This window comes from Mustela putorius, unplaced genomic scaffold, assembly GCF_011764305.1.
Source record: "Mustela putorius furo isolate JIRA1106 unplaced genomic scaffold, ASM1176430v1.1 tig00003983_pilon_pilon_pilon, whole genome shotgun sequence".
Classification (NCBI taxonomy): Eukaryota; Metazoa; Chordata; class Mammalia; order Carnivora; family Mustelidae; genus Mustela; species Mustela putorius.
In genome coordinates, this window is record NW_025422123.1 from 14,141,526 (window position 1) to 14,160,651 (window position 19,126).

The following is a 19,126-nucleotide window of genomic DNA, read 5'->3' on the forward strand; positions in this document are numbered from 1 at the left end:
ACCTAGTTTTTTTTAAAAAAGAAAGAGAATAATTGTTTTATTATCTATTATCTATGCTAAGCAGTGCTTTATACTCCAAGCTGCAAAATGCTACGATCCTCCTATCGGGGTCTCAAAATTTGAGTTACACCATGAGATATATTTTGTCCATGTGTCCACTTTAACAAGGTCCAAATTAATTGGTATTCTGGGTAAAACCAAACCCGTGTTGTCTGTCTTATTAATTCGACAAGTCATAAATACAATTGACATTATGTGATTTTTTTTTCTTCCCCTGCACACATATTGTCTCCCTTAATGGGTCATACGTTGTGAATGGCAGGGGTTATTATTCACGCAGCCTCAAATGCCCTTCCACACCAACCGACTGCTTGATCAACTGAAGCATTGACCGATAGTCCCGAACCTCCATTTCAAGCTGACTTACATGCTGATGTAGGAAATCATAAAATGATTTTAAACACTTAAAAATCACTTTACATTGACTTTACGATGTTAATAATCCACTTGATGGCCAAATGGCCTAGAATCCTGTTCCTGTAGATTTGATTAATTAACATTAGATGCGAGTTGAAAAACTTTGCCAGGTCACGTAAAAGACAGGGCAAAACCTTCAGGGTGAGAGATCACAGCAAGCATTTCCTTTGGGCTCCTCACAGAGCTTTTATTCACACAGTATGAATGCTGACTAACATTTGCTTCATTAAAGTGGATGGGGAATGGTTCTTTTTAATCAACTTCTGTGCACTCTTTAGTAAGGGTAAATAAGCAAAAGCTTCATTCAACAAATATCACTTGAGCACCTGCTATGTACCAGAAACAGTTAGATACTGAATGTTTCCCCCACCACAGGAACTTAACAGCTCTTAAGATACTACTGCTTGCTTCCTTATCAACAAAAGCAGAAAGCAGCTAGGAGAATAAAGGTATTAGGCCATACCTTTAATTTCCCTTTTTCACTTCTCTGATGTAGCTCTGTCAATTACTGTTTACAATGTATCAATTGGTAACTTTCTGACTGAGTGAAGATCTTCATACATCACTCTTGCCCTTGTAGGCAAAGCAATACTACACACAAACATTTTCTATGAATGGATGCAAGCTGTGTTTGGGCTCTTCTCCAAGAGATCCATTAGACACAATGTAGCTTAAAGGCACAAAAGGACCTAGTTCAAGAAAACTTGGAAAATGGACTTTGTGCAGTACCTAGATATTGGAGGAATTCACTTAGCAATGCTTTAACAAACATATGATAATGGCTGGGGTCCTACTATAATCACTGATTTTGTGTTGATAGAGTTGCTAATTGGTCTCTATAATTTCCCCTCTTCTCTGTTACTTTTTTTTGGGGGGAGGGGCGGACTGCATCGGGCACAATTAAAAACTATTTCCCATCCTACCTTTTAAGTAGAGGTGGCTCATGTGACATATTTCTGGGAAGTGTAACTGATAGTCACTTAAAGATGCTTATTAGAAAACCAGAAGGAACTTTGCCCTAAATGGCATCACGGAGCCACCAATAACAGCCTCAGTCTGCCATCTTCTCTAAGTCTCTTTAAAGAGAGCCAAATCTCCATTTGTCTAAGTCACTGTAAGTAAGGTTATTATATACAGCTGAACCTATTCCTAACCAACAAAGTTTTGTAGGTCAGTTATTATTACAGAAAACTTTTTTTAATGAGGATCTAAGAATTCTTGCTTTATAGTTAACTTGACTATAGTATTTACAGGCTTAAATATATTTAATGCTAATATTTTATTTCAAAGTTACATGGGTTCACCTATCTTGGGAATTCTTATTAATTATTAATTGTTACTGCATTGGAGTTCTTCTTATCCTAAATATAAAGCCTATTGAACTTCCAAAGTTCTCTTTTCTGAGTCCCCAGTCAGAAAAGATAAGTTTATCCTAACAAGTAGAAAAGGTTAGTCAAATTGCATTTATGTATATGGTAAGCTTTTTGGTTTTTTTTTTTTGTGTGTGTGGTTTTTTGGAGGCAATGATCTATTATTCCTTGCATTTAATTACTAGCTCAGCATATATCGGCACTGAGTTAAGTCTAACACTTTTTTTAAGTCTGATGATTCTTACACATCATTAATTCTTCATTTTTATCTTCTGCAGGACTCCTTGACCAAACAGAATACTTGTTCTTTCACACCCTTGGCAAAAACATACTATTAGGATATTAGCTGAAGTAATTAAAATAATTCTTTAATTAGAGCTCTTCTCTTCTGAAATGAGGACTCTTGCTATCTTTGTAGTCATAAGGAGCGAAAATGCTACATGGGGCTGCAGCTAAATTTGGCTTTCCTTTGCTAATGGTCACTCTTTTATGGAATAGTAGGTGCACTATGTAGGCCAGATTGTTGCTTTATATAGTATAAAGGTCTGTATGTGTGGGAAGATGATGCTAAACCGTATTAGGTTAAATAACCACTCTAAGTGTGATGAAGACTGAACACATAATTTCCAAACTTTGGAGAAGGCATATTTTAATCCCATTTATAGATTTAGATATTTTACAGGCCATTCCTGCTGATACTCACTCATTTGATTCTCCCCATAATCTAGCTGTTTCCTAGCAGTTCAGATCTATCATCTGCACCCTGAATCCAGGGTGGTCTTTCCTCTTTCCGTGAACCTGCTCATGATTAGTCTTATCTTCTTAGTTTTATTCATGCTATTTTTCTCTGCCTTACAATACCTTCTCCTCATTGCTGGTCACAAGGAAATTCTGTCCATCCGTCTGGTAAGATATCAGTTCAATTCTCTAATTTGCCGGAAAACCAACTCTGACAATTCCAGACATATTGATTTTTTTCTGTTCCTTAAGGTCTTACTGCACTAATTAGTTACTCATTTTGGCATGCAACCATGTGCTGTTTTGCTCTGGAACAAATGGTTTTCTTAGGATATGTTCTATTTCTTTGGTTAGAGTGCAAATTCTTCAAGGTCAGGGAATACATTTTATGTTACTCTTATACTCTGCAGAACATCTGGCAAAGGCTAGATGCCCAGAAGATGCCCACTAACTTCTTGAATTCATTTAATTCTTGATTCTAGATGGGTTGAAAAAAATGTATCTTTTAACTACTCTTCCTAAAATGTATTGTGCATCTTTATGTTTCCAGTAGAGCTATATACTTTTAATTCAATTCAATCCAATATGTATTTTGATTTGTTACAAAGACCTATACTAGTGAACATATAAAACATAAAGATAAGAAAGAAACACAATATTTTCCAACATCTGTCAGGCCAGAAGGCCATTTTTACTTGGGTAATTCTGGGACAGAGATTAAAGCTTCTAATACATATGAATTTTAGAAGCAGTCCCATAGGGTGTTCATAAGGGTTCCTTTCTTCTACTAACTAGATGCTAGTAGCACACTTCACAGTTCTGACTACGAAATATGTCTCCAGACATTGCCTAATGCTGACTGGGGGTAAATTGCCCCCAGTTGAGAATTACTGGTAGTCAAAAGAAAAAAGCGTGCACACACACACATACACACACACATACAAATTTTAATTACCTTTTTCAGATTATAAAAACAGGACACATTTCCATTAAAAATTTGGGAAAGATGGAAAAAATAATGGTGAAAAATTGTTTCATAGTCCTACAACACAGATAATTGCTGTTAATAATTTCGTGTATTTCTTCCAGTTTTGTATGTATGTATTAAACTTATCCATCCATCCATCCATCCATTCATCCAGATTTGTAACTATTTAACTATTTCATGAAACAGAGCAGGAGAAATTAGAATTTGGAATTTCTCTTGTTGCTGTTCAGTTGGCTCCCAACCACCATGGAGAACCTACTTTCAAACCTCTGTGGTATTTTCTTTCTTGGTTTCTTCCTTTTTACTTTGGCTTCCACTCTGAAGCTGATACCATTTTTTAAAAATATCTGCCCACTTGAAAAAAGCCCTAATGTTCTACCATACCTTTTTGGAAGAGTATATGCACTCTTTTTCCACCATTACCGAGGGTCCTATTCCAATTCAGAAAAGGCACCTGAAATCAAGACATTGGTATTCACCCAAAAGAAAGTGATCCACCATCTCAGATGATGATGATAGAACACGTATGAGTGTGACTTGCCCTACTGAACAACGACCTGAACCAATTCCAATATATTTTCTCCTGATACCTTAGTCCTGATTGTTCTTTGCTTCTGTCTCATTCCTACAAAAATTCTTAATCCTTACCTAAGGCATCAGTTTGTCTTATGAACCACTCTGTTTAAGCTGCTGACTGGTGAGAGACATATATGTCAGCAGTTAACTGACATTAAAGAATCATAGTGTTCTTTCCAAGTAAGAGATGAATGGTACAAACTGTGAAAAGACACCTGTTTCTTTCCGAAGGATTAGGGAAAGCACTACAAGTTTCTGATAGGCAGGAAATGATGCAGTCTAGACTGATGGGATAACCTGAATTAAGACACCAATTTAGCTATAAATTAAGAGGAGGTAGTTGTGGCTTTCATATTTATCATTGATTTCTTTTTCTCTGAGTAGAGATTAGCTTGTTTGGTTTAGTAGGTTAAGGCATTGTTGGAAATATGCATTTAATTTTCTAGAAGATGGCTGCCAAACTTTGATCATGGTTTCCTTCCATTGTATTAGTATATATTTGCAAACTATATTAGAATGCCACAGTAAGTGGCTCAACTGGGACATTACTGGATAAACTTTCTCTTGGCAAATTTCACGAAGGAATAGGGAGAGCACTCTTAGGAGTAAAAATGTTTTGGACATAGTTGGAACTGGGAGAGAAATCCAAGGTGGGAAATGAATTGAATTAGAAGATTAGTGTGTGTATGTGTGTGTACTGAATGTTCCAAAAGGCTTCAGGGATATTGTTGCAGACCTCTTTCCAAATGAAAGCAAATGGAAGCATTGTTTAATAACAAACAAAACTTATGTGACATCTGGCTAATATACTCTATTTAACAATAATTTAACAAGTTCTGCTATTTACAATGGATAAATATGAAAAAAATGAAGATTATATGGATTCTTCTTTTGGTCATGGCATTGCAGTTCAGCCCGAGGGAAAATCATGAATAGTTAAAATTTAAAAACATGTACTTTTGTTATCAAACAAAACTGACTCCAGTCCTAAATGAGCCAAATAATATTCAGAGTTGGTTACAATTCCATTTGAGCCTGAAGCAATCCCTTTACAACAAGTAAAGAGGACTTCTAAAGTAAGATAGATCTCTGACAACAGATTCCCTCCCACACTTAACAACATTTCTTTAAAGTTGTGCATCCCAGTGTGAACTTCACACTCTGGTTGCACCTATGGAGCTGTAGGAAAATTCTGGCGACATGGCTAGACCTGGAGTGACTTCCTTCAAAGCAATGCTGTTCATCTTGAATTGAATATAAATTTTAAAGTTGCCATTTTAAGCCCAAAACCAATCTCTCCCAAACCCAGAATTCCAAAGAAAATAGTTATAACAAGGATTAAATCCAATCAAACCTAATTGCAACTGATTCAATTAGTACTCCCTACTGGGCTTCTCTTGATATATTGCTCTAATAAGCACCATCTGTGGGCTTCTAATTCTTTCTAATCAGCTGAATTAGAATTCTCTTCATTTGCTTTGAGAAGATGTACTAATGGTCCTCCCTTTATACTTGAATATGTCAAGCTTTCTGCAGGTCATGAGAGCTTGACATCTCCCCTTTCAGTGGCGTAAGAAAAAAAGGTAAAAAATAATGTTCCTTCTTGTGACCTGCTCCAGAGAAATCTTTTTCCTTTCTCTGAGCATTTATTTCTGCTTTGATTAGCTATGCTTTCAGTAATTGTGTTTTTGGAAATCGTCCTTGAGCTCAGGTGGAAGAAAGTATTTTTTCTATTGAGTTCTTAGGTTACATGGTTTTTCCATACCAATCAAATGAATGAAGAATGAAAAAAAAATAATAAAATCCAACCAACTGAACCAGTAAATCAGCTAATACCACCGCCACTACCAGAAACAACAAAATCCAGATATTGAATCAACATTTTGAGTTACCATTCACGTGTTCAGCATTATATGGGATCCTTATCCATTGTTCCTTCTGTTTAGTTGGCTGTTCCTACTTCTATTTTAAAAGATACTACTCAAATATGATCTCATCTCTAATACCTTCCACTTGCTCTCTTCATCCCTAACTCAGCTGTTTAGAAGCTTCTCTGTGTTCCAGCACATATGGTAGCACTTGCTACTACACCCACCTAAAATTACCCATTGGTGTGCCGGTTTTTTATGTAAGTCTGAAAGGTCCTCAATGTCTAGGGTAGGCACTGTCATTTCCATTTTTGTATTTCAATTATTTGACACATATCGGTGCTCAGTAAATGTTTGTGCAATTGAATTGGTCATGATCTGTGTCTAGTCTTAAAGGTATTTTTAAATGTTCTTGTAATGATTATTACTAACAGCTTTATGGGATCTTCTATCCTATAAAGAGTAAAATTAGTGAAAAATTAGGATTTTTGCAACACTGAAATCTGGACAATGGTTTAAAAATGTCTGGTTCAATCACTGGGAAAAATGTTTGAAATGGAAGTACTCTTACTTAGCAAACTTAAATTATGCATAGTTTTAGTTTCCTAATAAATATTGTTCAAAAGAAATCTTCAAAGTTGTAGCATGAATGCTTGATAATGCCTCAAAGGCAAAGTTTTATGGGAGCATCCTTGAGTGTTTTGCTAACCCCCCCCCTTTTTTTTTTTTACCAGTGAAGATGAAATAAAAACATCATATGGGCTGGAATTTTTCTCTGAGAAAAATGGCCTAAAGCCAGTGGAAACTCAATTAACCAGAAAGCTCAGGAATTGGATCATTTGAATAGTCATTAAATTAATCAACCAGAACTTCCTTTTTGATTCAACTTTTATTGGTTGATTAACTTTACTGGAGATCTTTCTAAAATTGCATTAGACTTGTATTTCCTTTCTGTGTCCTGTCCGGAAGGAAGAAAGGAAGAAAGAAAGGGAGAAAGAAAAGGCAAAATGTGTAACAATTAAAAGGATGTACTCCAGAGTAACACATTTTGGTTTCAGTTCTGGCTCTATAACTTTGTGATGTGTGATTTGGCAAGAATTAATTATTTGAACCACTATATGCCTCACTTTCTTAGTCCAGAAAACAGGAATAAAAATGGGACCTATTTTAAGGGGTATAGTGTAGGTTAAATGAGATAATAATTACAATGAGCCTACAGCAGTGCCTGGCATACAGGACGCACTCAGTGAATGAGCTATTACTATTTATTGAATGATATTCTTCAGAGTCATTATTACATTATGCACAGATAATCAGGAGTCAATATGCCATACTGGTTAGGTGTTGCATTCTGAGGGTTTATACTTCCTCGTCACCATCAATTAAGTGTATGACCTTGAGCAAAGGAACTCTATGGCTGGATTTAGCAAACTGTAAAACAGAGAATAACAGTATTTGCTTCAAGGGATTGCTATGTTAAAGGAAAAACAGATACATGGATCCCTTAATACAAATACCTGGCACACAATGAGTGCTCCCACAAATGTTAGCTATTCTCGAATAGTATTACATAGTTGTAGAAGTGTGGGAGTTTGGATGAATGTTTACCAGGCCCAGAGAAAAGTGTTCTCTCTGATTATTATTTTGAAATTTGTCTTTTTTTTTTTTTTTTGGTCCTTGGAAGTTAATTATGGAAAAATGCTGATTAATAAAGATTTTAGTTAACTGGATTCAGCTAATTGTGACTTTCCTTATGTGAGTGTGCTTGTTCAGAATAAGCTAATAGAGTTGCTCTCTTTTAGCAGGAAGGAAGTTGAAAGGAAGCTTTCCAGGCACTGTTTGTTTCTGTGACTCACAGAAGAAACCATAGTCCCTTCCAGGAGAACAAGGGAACTGCTAGGCAGACGACTAAGTTTCATCAGTCCAGAGGGACAAGGAGACCATTTCCAGAAGGTCCTTGAAGTACAGAACTGGTGTTATTTGAATGTATCCCTGATGAATACAGCCTTCAGTTGAGAAGACCTGCTTCTCACCATATTTTCCAGGACTTTATTCACATTTAGTGGTCCACAGCTTAGCTCGGCTTTATCATAGCATACATTTATAAACAAGAGCTATATATTTTCTGATACCTATCATAACATTTTCTTGTTCGGTGTTAATTCACAAAGGCATGGGAGAGAGGATAGTCGGTAGTAGGGGTAGTAACCTGGCACAGTGGGCCCTGAGTATAGGCTCCTGTGTTCATGCCCAGGCTCAACATCAGCTGTATTCCTCCCTAACTGGATCCCTTCATGGATACTGCCCATGTTGTTTTCCTCACATGCAGAACAGCGAATGCAAGCACCTTCCTGGCAGTATTGCTGAGAATAATAAATGAGATAGACCACATAAAATGTTTGCCATCGTCCCTGGCACATATTAAACACTTGGTAAATGTTAGCCATTACTTTTTATGTATGAGTGCACATTCATTTGGGGCTTAGGCTATGTGTTTGTAGTATACTACAGTACCTGGCTCTGTTTCATTCTTGAGATTATCAATAGAAATGACAATGAATCATGACATGCCAGGCCACTAAACTCAGCGTCAGTGATAGGAAATTGTAGGAAACTCTTACTGACTTCTTGTGATAAATCGTATTCCTTTCCATCATCATAATCCCTACGGACTTTGTCCTGCCCATTTTCATTAGGCAAAGATTCATCAAGAAACAAAAAAACCAAATGAAATCCCTCCCTGTTTGCTATGATATGAAACAGCTAACTGGACTCTAGGGAAGAATGATTTTTGGTCCTGTGACCAATAGAAAGTTCAGGGAAGTTTCTAGCATTTGGAGATACATGAAAACTTAAGAGCTATTTTAGCAATTATAAAAATTAAGAAAAACAGGTCCACATTATTTTTTTTTTCCCAGAATACTTTCACTTCTAATTAACTGACAACAATTCAGGGCCCAGAGATATTAAATAAAGAGCTGCTGACAGAATGTCAGCAGGTTGTAAAATTTATTCTCTCTTTTACACATTCTGAAATTCCTCAAGCGGTAGTTCTATTAACACTGGTATGGGAATCTTTAATAAAAGAACACATGTCTCAAAGAAATTGACCAACTAGTCAGGAGATATTAATGAAGGACCTACCTATCACATGCTACATGAGATCACACTCAGCTTTCCCCCTGATGTGTATACTCTTTCTACAAGCCCAACAAGTGAATGTCCTGCCCAGATACTTTCTGACATTTGGAAAGTTCTTCCATGTTTAGAGTTGAAATTAGTCACCCTGAAATTTCCAAAATCTGCTCCTAATTGTCTTCTTTGGAATATGTGCCAGTTATTCTGCCACATACCCGTACTTCAAATATTGAAAACAATAGCATGATACCTTCAGTCTTCTCCAGGCCAATCACCTCATTACTTTGACTGTTTCTCTGACGACATCTGCACAGGATTCAATCTGAGGTACTCTACAGCAGTAAAAGCTCCTTGACATCAATGATCATGACTTCATTGTTGTTTGTTTGTCCCTCGGTACCTAGCAGTGTCATAGATGCAGTGAGTACTAAGAGAATATTTTTTGAGTTTTATGTTGTTAAAAATTTTTCTAGCTAAACTTGCAAAGCTCAAAGGCAGGTTGAGGCATTATAGGGACTGACAGATGAAAAGTCCAGTGATTATTTCTTAATTACAGTTGGGGAACACAGCAGATGGGTGGAATTTACATGTTGTTAATTGTGACACTCATTCCATCTTCTGCACTGCAGTGGTTGAGGACATTCTAGTAAGTTGATGGTGGGGGTGATTTTTGTAACAGATGTGGTCAAGTCAGGACTGCACAAAGCCTGTTTTCACCAACTATGAAGGTACTCAAAAGTAAGATCTATTTTTGTCTTATGAGGCAGCATATCCTCAGAATGCTTCTTGGGAAGGTTTACAAAGACTGTGAATAAACTAATGCATGTAAAAACAAAAGAGAAACAAAAAAGACATAGATCCCATACTGGCTTTCCATGCAACATGGCAGGCCTGATTTGTCAGTGGAGTTGCCTGATACTTTAGATTTATACTAGGAGAAGAAAGCTAAACTATATGAAAATCTACAACTGGAAATTATTTCAGTATTTAACTTGAGGAGTTAGTCTTCCATGCAAACAGAAATACTTCTGGGAAGATTCATCTTGCAAACTTAGTGGTTCTTCATTCTTTTGCTGAATGAGTTTGTCATGTTGTTTCCTAAAACAGATGTGTGTTGACAAAGTAGGCAGGGTACAGAGGAAAGGTCACTAATGAACAGATGTGCACAAAGGGGATCCTGAAGAATATCACTGTATATGGATCTCATGCGCTGCTCTAGAGGCATGCATATTAATTTTTCACCCTCATTTAATAATGAAGAAATGGAGTCTCAGAAGAATCCATGACACATAGATTTATAGAATTCTTTTGGTGGTCAGGACCAGAATCCAAAATCTTTAGTCTCTCATCTTAATGTGAGTAGACTGTGATCTTGAGAGTAGTGAGTGTATCCTGCTTTGATTATTATATAATCATTTCCTAAGGCAATACCTGGCACTTAGTAAATAGTTATTATAAAACTGAAGAGTGAATGGGTACCTCTGAGCTTCCAAGATTTGTGGTGTTCTAGTATGTTGTGGAGGGAATTACTTACTTCTCATTTTTCCAAGAAGAGTTGGCTTCCATCCATTCTCATGTGGATAGTACTAGAGAGTCTACTTGTATTAATGAGTGAGTAAGAGTCAGGATTTGCCCTCAGCTTTCTCATTTCCTACTTCTCATTTTCCATGAATAGGCGGCTTTCATCTACCGTCATTCAGATAGTGGTGATGAGTATACTTCCATTTCTTTTTCTTCCTCTTTAAACACTCTTCCAAGTACTAGGAATAGCTGATTTGGTGGTTGGAGCCTGAGAGCAATGTATCATAAGTTGGCTGCTATTCCTCTAAAACAAGAAATAAACTGAACCCCCTTTATCCTGCACTATTTATATTAATGACGAGTAAGGAGGGTCAGCGCTTGCCCTCAGATTTCTCATTCCATGCAGAAACATTTTTGGCTCTTTTGTTCTAAAAGGGAAACATGTTATTCATCTCTTATTGCTGGTCTCCAGAGTGATCTCTTCTGACGGCAACTGGATTTGTGAGGAAAATCAGTCTTCCATGCAATTGGCTGCTAAGGAAATCTTAAGCCTGATGCCTTGAAGACCTAACTCTTCCTATAGTTAAGGAGAGGGAAAACCTGGATTTAGGATTTTTTAGGTAGAGCTCCCCACATTAGTCTCTGGTACCATATAAGGTCTCCATTCCAGCTTTACGAGGAACTTTGGGAAATACTGTCCCTCCATGAATAAGGATGCAAATATATTAGGCTTTTATTTAGCTCCTTGGGTATATATTCTCCACTGCACAGAACCCAGCAAGGAGGAGGACTGATTGATTGAGATGACTGATTTCCACACATTACCTATGAAATGATCAGTGAAAGAATATATAGTTATAGAGTAGGCATATCATAAATACTCATATCAAAGCTACAGTTTTTGTTCTTTCTTTTTTTTTCTTTGAAGATTTTAATTTATTTATTTGTCAGAGAGAGAGAGCACAAGCAGGGGGAGGGGCAGACAGAGAGAGAAGTAGACTCCCGGTGAGCAAGGAGCCCAGTGTGGGACTCGATGCCAGGACCCAGGGATCATGACTCAAGCCAAAGGCAGCTGCTTAACCAATTGAGCTGCCTAGGCATTCCTACAGTTTTCTTTTTTATTTGTTATTATTTGAAACTTCCAAAACAGCTTTTGGTATTTCTAAATTGCATTTTAAACCATCATAACCCTGTATCTAAAATTTTAGGTAATTTACAGAATCTTTTTTGGCTAATATTAATTTTAAAAATAATTCTTAAATTAAAATTAATTTTTAAATATCTGTAAAGAGTGCCATTCCCATAATTTGACCTGCCCCTGTGCTTTCCAATTATTTCCCCTATGCAGTAATTAGGCAAAACTGTGAAATATATAATGTTGTCTAAGGAATTTTCCTCATTGAATAAAAATGGAAGCATGGGATTAGCAAAAGAACTTCTAACAGTAGTACTGGAGATTCAAGGTCAGTTTAATGTGCACATGCTACCACTCACATTTCTTTTCAAGGATTATTTTAAAAAGGGGAAACACAAAGACCAGAGGGAAGCAGCAACAAATTCATCAGCTCACTTATATAAAACTGAATGAGAGTATACCAGAGGCTTCTACCTTTCAACCCAAAGTAGATGTCCTTCCAGTTAAAAGCAAAATCACTTCAGGAAGACATCCATCCTTTCAAGAAGAGGGAGGGCATGTTACTGCAGGAAAATAAAGAGGGGATAAGAACAAGGGAAGGAAGGAAGGAAAGAAGAGAAGGAGGGAAAAGAGAAACAAGTTTGCTTTTTAGGTTAGGTCCCTACTGCTCTTGGGGCCATTGAATGTCAGATTTTCCCATTTCTCCAAAGAGGTCACTCTTCTTCCTGGAGAAAAATCCAATAAAATGTTTGCATGAATAAATAGAAGGATTTACTCTTAGACGTTTTATTTTTCAGGGAGAAGAATAGAAGTATCCATAAGTGGAAGAGTATTTGCTTCTACAAGAGATAAGAGAATAAATATTAAAGCAAAATGTTAGCTACGGTCTAGGAGGGCCTCTCCCCTTTATAGCCGATTATATGATACTATATATGATACAAATCCTGGGATTCTCAGAAGAATTTCTACCATGTAATGCATATAGTTAAATACTTTTTGTTGTTCTTCCATTGTTTTATGAATTTATATATTTTGCCAACTTCTGAAGCAATATCAGACATCACTTGGCTTCTAAGCACTGAGCTCTCACTGTACTTTACGTGTACCATTATAGATGCTTAGGAAATATTTTCGACAAATATAATGAATTATTTTTCCTGACTGCCATCAAATGGGTTGGTATTTGTGAAATGGTTGTGGAAACAGCAATAATTCATCATGCTCCTAAAATGTAACATAGGCATAATAGTGTACAGCTACTAAAGATTTCTTTTTTTTTTTAAGATTTTATTTATTTATTTGACAGATAGAGATCACAGGTAGGCAGAGAGAGAGAGAGGAGGAAGCAGGTTCCCTGCTGAGCAGAGAGCCCGAAGTGGGGCTCGATCCTAGGACCCTGGGACCATGACCTGAGCTGAAGGCAGAGGCTTTAACCCACTGAGCCACCCAGGAGCCCCACTACTAAAGATTTCTGACTTCAAATTCATCTTACTGGGTTTAGAGAATGAGTCTGGGGATCAAACATTTGCTGAAATAACATTGCACGTTGTCCTAATGAGCTTTGCAAATTAGAAAAAAAAAAAAAAAGAAATGGAAGGTAAACCCTTCCTTTTGTTTCAAACAACCTTATTGAGATTAATGACTTACAATTCACCCATTTAATGTATGCAACTTAATGATTTCTTGGTGTATTAAAGAGTGGAGCCACCACCACCACAATCAATTTGAGAAGTTTCATCACCCCAAAAGAAACCCCATACTCATTAGTAGTCACTCCTCACTCTCCATCTCTATCCCCTAACCTCCCAGTCCTAGGCAACCACTAATCCACTTTCTTTCTCCATAGGTTTGTCTTTTTCATGTAAATGAGATGATGTAGTCTTTTGCAACTGGCTTCTTTCATTTACCATAATGTTTTCAAGGTTCGTTTATATTGTAGTATGTGTCAGTCCTTTGTTTCTTTTTATGGCCAAATATTATCGCACTGTATGGCCATCCCACATTTATTTATCTATGCATCAGCTGATGGACATTTGGGTTGTTTCTGTTTCTTGGCAATTATGAGTAATATTACTGTGAACATTTGTTTACAAGTTTTGTGTGGACATTTGTTTTCATTTCTCTTGGTTGTGCACCTATAAGTAGAATTTGTGGGTCATATGATAACTCTACATTTAGCATTTTCAGGAATCATCACACTGTTTTCCAAAAGAAATGTATAATTTTATATTTCCACCAGCAATATATGAATAGTTCTGATCCTTTACAACCTCAGCAACATTTGTTATTTTGTTATTTGTTATTGTCCAACATTTTAATTTAGCCATCCTAACAGATATGATGTGCTCATTGTGGTTTTGGTTTGCACTTCTCTAAGGACTAATGAGGTTGAGCATCTTTCAAGCTTTTTGGCCATTTGTTTATCTTCTTGGGATAAATATCCCAATCTTTTGCTCAAGTTTTAACTGGGTTATTTCTCTTTTTATTATTACGTTATTATTATTATTACGTTATAGATCTTTATGCCTCCAAGATTATATTTATTTATTTGAGAAAGATAGAGTATAAACAGTCGGAGTGGCAGAGGGAGAGGGAGAAGCAGACTCCCCACTGAGCAGGAAGTTGACATGGGGCTCCATCCCAGGACCCTGAGATCATGACCTGAGCTGAACTGCAGACACTTAACTGACTGAGTCACCCAGGCACTCCTAAGTTATAATACTTCTTTCCATATTCCGAATATAAGTCAGACCAGATATGTGATTTGCAAATATTTTCTCCCACTCTGTTGGTTTTCTTTGCACTTTCTTCATGGTATCTTTTGAAACACAGAAGTTTTTAATTTGGGGAAAGTCCAATTTATCTTTTCTTTTTGTTGCTTTTGGTGTCATTTCTGAGAAGACTTTGCTTCAAGGCCATCAGAAGTAATTCCTATGTTTTCTTTGAAGAGATTTACAGTTTTAACTCTTTCATCTATGTCTATGATCTATCTGCGTTAAGTTTTACTTATGGTGTAAGGAAGAAGTCCACCTTCTCTTTTTTTCATGTGGATATCCAAGTGTCCTGGTATCACTGATTGAAAAAACTGTTCTTGCCCACTGAATTATCTGAGCAGTTCTGTTAAAAGTCAACCCACCATAAACATTAAGAATTATTTCTAAAGTCTCAATTCTATTCCACTGATCAATTTGTCTAACCTCATACCAACCCCCCTGTGTCTTCCTTACTGCAACATTATAGACATTATAGACATTCTTCTTATCTATGAACATGGAATCTCTTTCTATTTACTTAGGTCTTTCAAAGCTTGTTTTCAACAGTGTTGTGTAGTTTTCAGAGTACAATTTTGTACTACTTTTGACAAATTTATTCCTAATGAGTTTATTCTTTTTAATGTTATTGTAAATGGCATTATTTTCTTAATTTCATTTTTGGATTATTTATTGCTAATATATAGAAATATAATTGATTTTTTTTTATTTCAAAATAATGTTTTTATTATATAAAAATATAAAAATCCAGCAAAACCAGAAATACCGGATATATTTTCCTGGGCTTTCACATTTGTTGATTTTTATTCGCAATCTCTTTTTCAGCACAATTTACAACCTCAACCCCATTTGCAGTTTGATTATACAAGTGCTAAGTGGCAGAAAGGTCTAGAATAAATACATCAAAAAAAGAGGCCAAGCCGTGAAACTAAGTTGCATGCAACAGGTCTCTATGAGGGTGGGGAAAAGTGTCTAGGAAATAAAATGGAGTAAGACAAAGCAATTGGAAGGTTTTAGCTAAAGTTCTTTCAATCATCTTTGTCTTTTGCTCCATGTTTAAGGATGCGCGTGAATTCGATATAATTGAAATTTCCCTGTTTGTCGATAGGTGCTTCTCTGTACAGCTCATCCACCTCCTCGTCTGTAAACCGATCTCCCATGGTTGTCAGCAGCTCTCTCAGGTAATCTTCCTGGATGGTGCCAGTTGCTTCTTCATCAAAGCATGCAAAAGCGTTTCTGATGACATCTTCTGGATCTGTGCCATTTAACTTCTCACCAAACATTGTGAGGAACATGGTAAAATTTATGGGCCCTGGAGCCTCATTCATCATGGCCTCAAGGTATGCATCGGTTGGATTCTTCCCTAGAGAAGCAAGCATATCATGCAAATCCTCCTTGTCAATGAAACCATCTCTGTTCTGATCAATCATGTTGAAGGCCTCTTTGAACTCCTGAATCTGTGACTGGTCAAACATGGCGAATACGTTGGATGTTGCGCGCTGGGGGCGCTTCTTGGTGGTCTTAGTCTTTGCCTTTTTGCTCGACATGGTGGCTGTTTAATTCGCCGCCAGACACCAGAACCCGGGCTGCCCTGCGCGAGACGAGGTGCGACGGCCGAAATAGAATTGATTTTTATATATTAATCTTGTGTCCTACAATCTTGCTGAACTCATCTATTAGTCCCAACCATTTTCTGGTGGATTCTTTAGAATTCTCTATGATGAGATTATGTCATCTCCAAACAGAGATAGTTTTGCTTCTTCATCCTTTCAATATGAATGCCTTTTATTTCATTCTCTTGCCAAATTGTTCTGGCTGTAATTTTTAGTACAATGTTGAATAGGAGTGGTGAGGGCAGACATCCTTGTCTTACTCCTGATCTTAAGGACAAAGTATTCACCGTTAAGTATGCTGTTAGCTTTGGGTTTTTCATAAATGCTTTTTTTTTTTTTTTTAATCCTAAGGAAGTTTCTTTCTATTCTTAATTTGTTGAATGTTTTTATGGTAAAAGAGTTTGTCAATGCCTTTTCTGTGTGTATTGAGATGATCATGTAGTTTTTGACCTTTATTTTGTTAAGATGTTTTACATCGATTGGTTTTTATTTTTATTTTTAAAGATTTTATTTATTTATTTGTCAAAGACAGAGGGAGAGAGAGCGAGTGAGCACAGGCAGACAGAGAGGCAGGCAGAGGCAGAGGGAGAAGCAGGCTCCCTGCTGAGCAAGGAGCCCCATTTGGGACTCAATCCCAAAACCCTGGGATCACGACCTGAGCTGAAGGCAGCTGCTTAACCAACTGAGCCACCCAGGCATCCCTCAGTTGGTTTTTAGATGTTAAACATCCTTTGCATTTAGGTGATAAATTCCATTTGGTCATTGTTTACTTTTTTTTTAGAAAAAGAGTTCACACGTGAGTGGTGGTCTGAGGGTAGAGGAAGAGGAGAGGGAGAATCTCATGAAGACTCCATACTCAGCACAGAGCCTGATGCAGAGCTCAATATTCAAGACCTGAGATCATGACCTGAGCTGAAATCAAGAGTCAGATGCTTAACTGACTGAATCACCCAGGTGCCCCTACAATCCTTTTTATATATTATTGGATCTGACTTGTTAATATCTTGTTGAGAATTTTTGTGTTTCTATTTATAGGAGATACTGCTCTGTAGTTTCTGTTCCTTGTGACGTATTTATCTGGTTTTGGAGTCAGGCTAATACAGGCCTCATTGAATGATTTGGGAAACGTGCCCTTCTCTTCCCTTTCAATTTCTTAAATGCAAAAGTTGTTCCTACCTCTTGTATCTTGCCAGGTTAACTTCCTTCATTTTGTTTATAAATTATAGCATATCTAAATTTCCTCATCAGTCAGTATGTAGGAAAGTACCTATGTGATTTGAGCCAATTTATTCTAATCACCAAACAGTATTTATAATGTTCCCACATGATTTTAAACCAATTTAGTTTTCCCATGAGAGAAGTCAGGTGGGAGAGAGAGATGGTGTGCATTGCAGATGCGTAGCATCAAGCACAGGGAGGGAAGAGAAGCATAGAGGATACTTACCGTGTGAGAGCAGAGAGCTAGGTTCCTAGACGAGAATAAAATGTCAGTATTATTATTAACATTATATTGTTTCCTACCTTTTAGACTCTATGGAAGGAATCTTCATGTTTCATCTTTGAAATTTGTGCTTTTATTCCTCCTTTCCAACAGAGGTGCTCCCCCTTCCTTTCCTTGTTTTTTTTTTTTTTCTTCCTTTCTTCCTATCTTCCTGTCTTTTTTTAGAACTAAATTTCTAAATTCATGTAAACTCAGTGGAGATAACTCACTGCTGCCTTACAAATAATACAAACAGGTCAGTACAGTTAGAATAAGTGTTATTTTCTTAGCTCAGCTCATATTTCTGACTTAACTATTGTGAAAACACTGAGGAATTAGAGATTTTTAACAACAAAAATAAGAACAACAAAACCAGTAAGAACACAACAACAAGTCTGATTCTTGAGGAATTAACATCTTCTGACTCTCATGATGGCAGGCTTTATGGAAATGCTTATTTTTAAATGCTGTAAAATTATTATCCTTTAATTCCTGAATATCTGCTGTGCATCAAGGTTTTCTTTTTTTAAAAGATTTTATTTATTTGAGAGAGAGAGAGAGAGCACAAGTAGGGGGAGGGGCAGAGGGAAAGGGAGAACCAGACTCCCCACTGAGCCGGGAGCCTGACACAGGACTTGATCCCAGGACCCCTAGATCATGGCCTGAGTTGAACGCGGACACTTAACTGACTGAGCCATCCAGGCATCCTTCAATGTTTCTTTTTAACAAATCAAGTTTAACAAGTATTTAGTGATAGGAAATGCTGGGGTCCAGGAATGAACAGAAAGTGTGGTTTTATTAAAACACGGGGACAGGACCTGTGGGCAGAAAGAGCTGCACTGGGGTCATGAGGAGTGGCCCATTACGTAGTTCAAGTTGGGAAGGAGGTGAGGGATAATGTAAGTCTCTAAGGAATTTGGAAACAAGTTTTCCAGGACCTTGAGGGGTTAGCTGTTGTTAGGAAAATGTCATTTACTACTGTCTGGTAAAACCTTAATCATGAGACCCTTCAGATATATATCAGTGGACCATATGCTTGGAGGATGATTGCCAACATATATCTTAGTGGGTGAGATAAAGGAAGTTTCCAAAGGGATTTTTTACAGGATCCAGAAGGTTGGGCTAATGTCATGTTAAGGTTGCCTTTTGCCTCTAGCAAAGTAATAATGTGGACACAGCTAAACTCCTTGAGGAAGGTCACTCTGCCTGTCTCAGGTACTTGTCAATGGGCTGTAAGTTATAAGGAAGTTTAATTTTTCTTCTATATTTCTTTTGCCTTTGTTCTTCACATAATTTAGTAACTAGTATGTTCTGGATTTTGGGTGATTAGAAAAGAAAGTAGGTTCAGATACATTTTTATTTTAAGGGTTTGCAGTCTCATTGAGAGAAGGCATATATTTAAGAAATACTTGCACAAGAATTCAAGTTGCTAAGGAAACAGGCGTTTGTTA

General features: G+C 36.9%; 1 protein-coding gene across 1 annotated transcript; it reads right to left on the reverse strand.

Annotated features, from left to right (window-relative positions):
• Positions 1–15,354: 15,354 nt before the first annotated feature.
• On the reverse strand, positions 15,355–16,214 carry LOC101692284 (myosin regulatory light chain 12B). The gene has a single exon (XM_004739723.3). It carries the CDS (start codon positions 16,127–16,129, stop codon positions 15,611–15,613), a length of 519 nt encoding a protein of 172 aa, XP_004739780.2. The 5' UTR covers positions 16,130–16,214; the 3' UTR covers positions 15,355–15,610.
• Positions 16,215–19,126: the final 2,912 nt, after the last annotated feature.

Bases quoted from the DNA above. Each gene is read 5' to 3' on its own strand.
- LOC101692284 (XM_004739723.3), bottom strand. From the start codon at position 16,129: ATGTCGAGCAAAAAGGCAAAGACTAAGACCACCAAGAAGCGCCCCCAG.